Source organism: Alosa pseudoharengus, unplaced genomic scaffold (genome assembly GCF_046254945.1).
Source record: "Alosa pseudoharengus isolate Yale_2024_CS ecotype anadromous, Long Island Sound unplaced genomic scaffold, YU_APseudo_1.1 YU_APseudo_1.1_scf_4, whole genome shotgun sequence".
Classification (NCBI taxonomy): domain Eukaryota; kingdom Metazoa; phylum Chordata; class Actinopteri; order Clupeiformes; family Clupeidae; genus Alosa; species Alosa pseudoharengus.
Window position 1 is genome coordinate 4,496,782 of NW_027468774.1, and position 7,578 is coordinate 4,504,359.

Below are 7,578 nucleotides of genomic sequence, written 5' to 3' on the forward strand. Positions count from 1 at the left end.
TCAGAAAATACTTACAACATCCCTGTAGGGAGTTATTTATAATTTGGCCGGATTGTTTCACTTCCCTATCCCACAACCCCCACACTTTTAAAAAGCTTGATACGCCTCTGGTTGTTGTTACAAACAAAAGTGTCAGTAAATGCCACATCCTTTTGAAAAGACTATTTTTGGTCGGGTTGACTTACTATGGGATTTTGATTCTGTAAAAAAGAAAGCATTTAAATCCTTACAATCTATCACCTATTTACAGCTTTTGATATTGACAGGAGGTCCAATGGCGCCCCCAACAGGGCACATCTACACATGGACTGATTTCTTGTAAATCAGATGTGTACAGTGAACACATTCAATCTGGTGTCAACAAAGAGCCAATGAAATGGACAGGACCAGTGGTTTGGATAGTTGTTAAGGAGCTGGGCTCTTGCACTGATATAGATTTAGAATGTACAGACTCAAACACTGTCACCTGGTTCACAGGAAATGGCAATGCACTGACTGAATGATTCCATGCTAGTATTTTGTTACTGTATGTAAGCTAATACTGCAAAGTCTGTGTCAAGGATGAATCAAACAGTGTTGAACTACAGCACACAGAGTTAGTGAGGGAGAGGGTGTCGAGGGCAGAGGCCCAGGAAGACTCAAGGCCACACTGGTGGGAATGTAGCATCATTTGTGGTGGAATTAAACCTTTCCATAAAGAGGCACCAAAATGAATGTCATATTCACATTTTTCTGGTAATAGATAATTATGTTGGAAAGAGGCAGTCAATGTTTCAAGACATAGCTGATAGACTCCAATATTAATTTATATGATCACAACTTTTTGCTCTTTTATCTGTCCCTTGGCTATCGACGTCAAACACACACCTCATATTTGTGCTGATTTACAAGAAATACTATTTTGTAGCATACTATATTTATATACATAAGATTTTCCCAGAAACCATGTGTTACTCTGTTGAGTATAAAGCCCACCCCTCTGCACTTCAGCTCTTGAGGGAGTGGAAGGACACACAAGACACACACCCATACCTAAGGTATGTTCCTCTGTCTCTAACCATTTAACAATGTGATAGGCTACAAAGTGGTTATATTCGTCATGTCATTAAGGGTCGAGGCAGTGAAAATGCTATTGCAAACAAATCCTTATTTCTGTATTTATTTAATAATAAAAGCATTCGCGTAAATTCACTCCTATTTCCTACAGAAGCGTATAGGGAAACTAGATATAACCAGTTGAGATCGCAGATACCTCTCGTTAACTTCATAGAATTATGTTCGAAAGTTCTAATTACAATCACGGAAAGCAAGCGGGCTGAAATAAAAATGAAAGTAGCGTGTTTTGTCTGCCCTGTTGAGTGCAGTTTCAGGGCTATCGGAGCGCGGCACCCACATCATCAACACACAACACACGTTGCGTTATATTTCATAAGTAGCAGGTCCATAGAAATGCCTTAGTTTTCAATTGAATATATGTTGTTGTTGTTTTTGTCATGTATATGCAACATGACGTTTTACCCTCCTTAACAATTGTTGCCAATATAGCAAACACATATCCTAGAAATCTAGACGCACCTAGCGGCAGCAAATTACATTTTAATGTGGGTCTGGCTCGTCAGGCTAGCAAACACAATTAAATTGGACTAAACTGCAGGACATAGCATGATGAGCTATTCAGAACACAGCAGAGGGCAGGGGAGAGAAGAAATGCGAGACATGGTGTGGAAGAGAGAGGGGGGGAGAGAAGGAAACAAGGAATGAAAGTGAAAGGGAGGAGGAGACAGAGTAAGGAGTTGAAAGAGGGAGGGAGAGACACGAAGTGAGAGCAAGAGAGAGGGAGGGAGATACAGAGATGCTTGGTATCACTCCCCTACCACTCTTCATCTCTATCTTCCACTGATTCGACCAGATATATTATCTAGCTTATATCTTTTTTACAAACCCTTCTCTGCACCATATTTCACTTATTCAATAGATAGAGAGAGGAAAATAGATTTCAGAGGTTCCAGGATTGTCTTGTTTGTAAATTTAAGTCAACATGTGGATACAACATGTGGATACATCTTTCCACATGACATGAGTTAGTCTGTGTCTGGTGACCCCATGGTTAAGTTAACCATGTCCATCTACCACATATTTGACCCAGGCTCCATCATTTTTGTTTCTGATGTGTTATGTGTACACTTAATAAATCTTCATGGAACATTATTGCAGATTTGAGCTGTAGGTTCCTTGATTGAATGGGCTGTATGCTAAAGATTATATGTAGTTCTTAGTCTACAACTATGCACAAATACATAAACATTTTGATCAGAATTGCCCACATTCCAAGTATAACACTCTACGATAAGGGTACATGAATTATCATGAATTCATGCATGAATTAATTTCAACACACTTTTAATTTTAGCACACAATTTATGCATTACTCCATTCCTTTCTTATGAATCATCAGTAGCCTATTTGACATGAGTTCTAGTCTCTCATTCATGACCTCATGCATGAACAAAACATCAACTAAGACATTAAGTACAATGGGTACATCATTATGATTTATGATTTCTTAAGCATGATCATTATGATTACATGAATTTAAGGTTAAATGCTCATGAGTTCATATTTCCTGTGGCCCCTCAACTAAAGTTTTGACTAATGGACATGTGTTTAGAGAACTGCAAAGTTGTGTTCAAATCAGAATTTGAGCAGTGATGACCACATTTTTGGCAGAAAAGAAATAATCATGATCATGCTTATTAAATCATAGCCTAATTCATAATGATGTGCCCACCGTACCTAAAGCTTTAGTTGATGTGCTGTTCATGTATGAGGTCACGAATGACAGACTATGAACTGTGAATTCCTGAAGATTCATGAGTTATTAAGAAATGAAGTAATACAAGGATTTAACTAGGATTTCCTCTAGGACTAAGACTTCCCCTTTCTCTAAATGCCACAGACCAGTTTCGCATGGTCATCAGTAGTTCTCTGTTCTCAGGCTAGTAAATATAGAAATGCAGAAATGAATGGCTTGGTGTCGAGAAACAAGAGACAAGAGTTCCAAGAAAATAACTAAGAAGGAAATTTCTAGTCAGACAGAATGTAGCCAATCATCATCAAACTAAGTTCAGTGCAGCCCTTATTTGGAAACATTTACATTTAATCATTAGTCATTTGGCTGACACTTTTATCCAATCCGACTTACAAACAGGGAACAATAAAGGTACAGTGCAGTTAGGACAAGTTAGTGCAGATATAGGTACTCACATAGAATAAACAGCCAGTTCAAGCAAAGTGCAGTCAAGATAAGAAGGAGGAGGGACAGTCGGGAAAGAGAGGAAGGTCGTGGTAAGGGCGAGATTAGACTTGTCCAGCTGTTTAGTAGTGCTAGGAGAGGAAGGTCGTGGTTAGGGCGAGATTAGACTTGTCCAGCTGTTTAGTAGTGCTAGGAGAGGAAGGTCGTGGTTAGGGCGAGATTAGACTTGTCCAGCTGTTTAGTAGTGCTAGGAGAGGAAGGTCGTGGTTAGGGCGAGATTAGACATGTCCAGCTAGGAGAGGAAGGTCGTGGTTAGGGCTAGATTAGACTTGTCCAGCTGGACGTTGGACATTAGCAATGCTAGGAGAGGAGGTGAAACATGCAGACATTGTGTATAAAGCTGGCCGATTTCTGTGTGTGTGTGTGTGTGTGTCTCAATCGATCAAACAAGCACTGTAAAATATGCATGATGTAATGTTAATGTAACAATCCTTGTTTTGGTTTTGTAAAATAATTCCGTTGTTGCATGTATAGCTAGATGATAGGGGCATTATGGCCTGAGTGCTTGACAATTACATTTATAATATATAATTTATATACAATGTATAATATATAACAGCTTGCTAAGACTTTTTTATGTGTCTACATGTGTCTGCTGCTTCTTTCCTTCTATTTAATCAGCTGATTTGTGTTGCCAGATTTGTTATTTTTGCACTACAGCTACAAGTGCTCCTGATGATTTTAATTTCTGTCTGTTTGTTTCTCATCCTCTGTTAATTCATTAGGGAGCAGTCTGATTGAAAATGGCGGCAGCTACTTTGAGTCCTCATCCATGCATACGTGGTGAGTTGGACGTGGAGGAAGAGATACCACCTGAACTGATGGCAGACCTGGATATACCTGGCTACACCTGGCTATACCTGAGTCTATCTGACTCTACCAGGCCGGGCAGAAACTTTACCACCCCAATTAGAAGAGTTGGCAAGGCCACAGCCACTGGACGAGGCCACGGTCGCACACGACCAGAGTATCACACACAGCAGCAAGCAGGAGGCCAACACACACACGAGGAGGCCCAGCTCCGAGGGACATGTAATGTTACCACTGCAAAAGGGGTTTCATTCAAGCTCCCACACATCCTGCTGACAAACGCACATTCCCTCCAAAACAAGGTGGAAGACCTGAGAGATCGCATTAGGGAGGAGTTCCAGAGCCCTGACCTCATGTGCTTCACTGAGACCTGGCTGAAAGAGGAGGATTTCTCTTTTGTTGATGAGGAAGGTTACAAGGAGACCCATTATCCTCGTGATCCAAAGAAGACAAACAAGAAACGAGGAGGAGGTCTGGGTGTTTTAATAAAAGACGGTGTCCAAGCCAAGGAGATGTATGAGAATCAAACCCCAAACTATCAATTATTCGCCTTTTCATATGAGGCACAAAACCAACCTCCACTCTACTTCATTCTGTTGTACATGCAACCAGGAGCAGAACGCAGATTCACAAAAGAGGAGATTGAACAATACTACCGTGAAGGTCTAAACTGGTCTGAAGGGGGCCCTGTCTTCATCCTGGGTGATTTCAACTGGTATGAGTTTGATGAGAAAGGTATGTTTAACGTGGAGCAGTATGTGACCTGCCCCACTAGAATAAACAAGATCCTGAATAAAAGAAAAGAATACACGATCCTGGACAAGTGCTATGGCAACGTCTCAGAGGCCTACACATCCCAGTGCAAACCCCCGCTGCGTTCCACAGACAACACGCAGTCCGACCACAACGTCATTCTGTTGATCCCAGAACGCACAAAATGTTCACATTCCCAATGGTAAGTGTTATTACACTGGTAGGTCTTATGTCATATTCATATTCACATACACACCAAATTAGCTGCTTACTAACATGTATATTAGTAGCATACTAGCCATTTGTTAGTGTCTAGTCTGCTTGTTGTGTAGCCTACTGTGCGCTGTAATACAGTTAATAAGTGTGAATAGGAGGCAACTTTAGTTTAGGGAACACATGGGGGTTAATAAGGGCCAAATTAATTGTGAATTAAATGTGAACAAAGACCCTACTTTAGAATAGGGAACATATTCTGCATTACAAAGACTTAATTATGAGTTATTTGTACACTATTAGCACTTTTGGTTTAGTGTCTCAATTTGAACAGACCATCTTTGTAAGATGTATTATTAGGGGGAATAACTGTTCTTGTGGTACTACCACCTTACAAGCCCCATAACTGAGCCATGCATATGTAGGTCATAATTCATATGCAACAACTGATTTAATAACTATGAATAAGGGGTAATTAGAAGCTTACATAGAGGAAATTCTTATTTAAGGGTCTAGTAAGGGTAGAATAAGGTCTTGCAGAATAAGGTATTAATTAGTGACTTATAATGACATATAACATTATAGTGACTTATAATAAATGGCTAGTATGCTACTAATATACATGTTAGTAAGCAGCTTATTGATGGTGAATATGGGTGTCTTAATATAAAGTGTTACCAAAATATCATACTGTAATTAGTTTAACAAGAAGCTCCAAGTTGGCAGAACTTTTGTCCAAACTTGAAATTTTATCTAAAGCCAAGAGTACACAAAAGTCTATGTCATGTTACTTTGTTAATTTGTGTTTTTCCTCAACATTTTCTTATTTTCACAGTGAAACATCAGGACACCGTTGTGACACCTGTGGGCGAGTGTGTGGCTCACGCATCGGCCTCCACAGCCACATGCGACGACACCAACCTAGGTAGACCCCCTACCCTACCCCTCCTCTGGAGCAAGCACCATCATCAGACATGATGGGCAGCTAAGAGTGTCTGTGTGTGTGTGAGAGTGAAAGAGGGACATAGAGAGAGAGAGAATGTGTGTGTGTGTGTGTGTGTGTGAGAGAGAGAGAGAATGTGTGTGTTTGTGTGTGTGAGAGAGAGAGGGAGAGTGAGTGTGTGTGTGTGTATGTGAAAGAGGGATATACTGTAGGTAGAGAGAGTGTGTGTGTGTGTACGGTAAATGAGGTGACTGTCTCCCCTCGGACATGATGGATAGCTAAGAGTGTTTGAGAGAAAGAGAGAAGAAAGTGTCTGGACGTGCTCACCAATCAGGGGTGAGAGTGTCTGGACGTTCTCACCAATCAGGGGTGATAGTGTCTGGACGTGCTCACCAATCAGGGGCGGCACAAATTAATGAGACATTTGGAATATTGAACTGAATCAATTCATTGACATTCAAAAATCATATCGCAAATTGCAATATCTGTCAGAAAAATCGCTATTAGATATTTTCCTCAAATCGTGTAGCCCTACATTAGAGTAAGGCCTAGCCTACTCAGTCATAACCGTGTGTTTTCATTTTTCAATAGCACGGAGGAGCAACTGTCTTCGATGGACCGTCTGACATTGTCTGACTAAGATCTGTCTGATTAACGGTCAACCCCTGGCAAAGTGAAAAAGTGAGAAGACACCCGATTCCCTACGAGGCCAAAGAGTCTGAGGAACAGCCAGCAGGACTACAAATGACACGACCACCGACAGCTATTTTTAGTGCCTGATGAGCTACATTTATTCAATATTAAATAGGAATGATGTAGAGCTGAATATCTTCCAGCTTCTGTACCAGTTTCATATGTCACACACTCTAAACCATGATCTCTTTTCAGTGATAGTGTAAATTTAAATAGCTGGTAAATAAAAAATATATATATTATATATTCATAATTAGAAGAAAGGTGGAGGAATGTGTGACTGAGGAATCTTTGTGTCTTTACTGTTTCTAACATCTCATTAGTCTTGATATTTATTCTTAATCAATCATAAAGTTGTATGTGTGTCTTACTATAGGCTAGTTTCATTTTGCATTTATATGTAAGTAGCAAGTTAATCACAAATAAAGTGTGTGTGGTGCTATCTATACTATCTATAAAATGTTTATAACCATCAATTTCTAATAACATTAAAGACTGCCTTCTATATCTCTACATTGACGTACAATTAAAGATCATTCAGAACCAATAAAAATGAAAGTGGAATATTTGGTTTTGATTTTTGTTTTTACCACAAAAAACTATCTTGAGTTAAATATTTGTATGGTATCATTGTAAGGACATATATCCAACAATGGAAAACATCTGGAGGGGAATGTTCATACGTGTCAGAACATAGAACAGTAAGATTCATTAGATTTGTAAATATTGCAGAAAATATTAATAATAATATAGTTCCAATAATATATAACCCATTAAATTAGTAAAGGAGCTACAACATTACTAACCAGTTCATAAACAAATGTCAGACGCAATGGCATGGCACATCAGGAGT

The 7,578-nt window shown here is 39.5% G+C and overlaps 1 protein-coding gene across 1 annotated transcript; it reads left to right on the forward strand.

The window, feature by feature from the left end:
* Nucleotides 1–985: 985 nt before the first annotated feature.
* LOC143102780 (uncharacterized) lies at nt 986–7,289 on the forward strand. The gene is made up of 4 exons (XM_076266592.1): nt 986–1,037; nt 4,039–5,078; nt 5,925–6,014; nt 6,624–7,289. Exons 2-4 carry the CDS (start codon nt 4,057–4,059, stop codon nt 6,670–6,672), a joined length of 1,161 nt encoding a protein of 386 aa, XP_076122707.1. The 5' UTR covers nt 986–1,037; nt 4,039–4,056; the 3' UTR covers nt 6,673–7,289.
* The last annotated feature ends 289 nt before the right edge of the window (nt 7,290–7,578 follow it).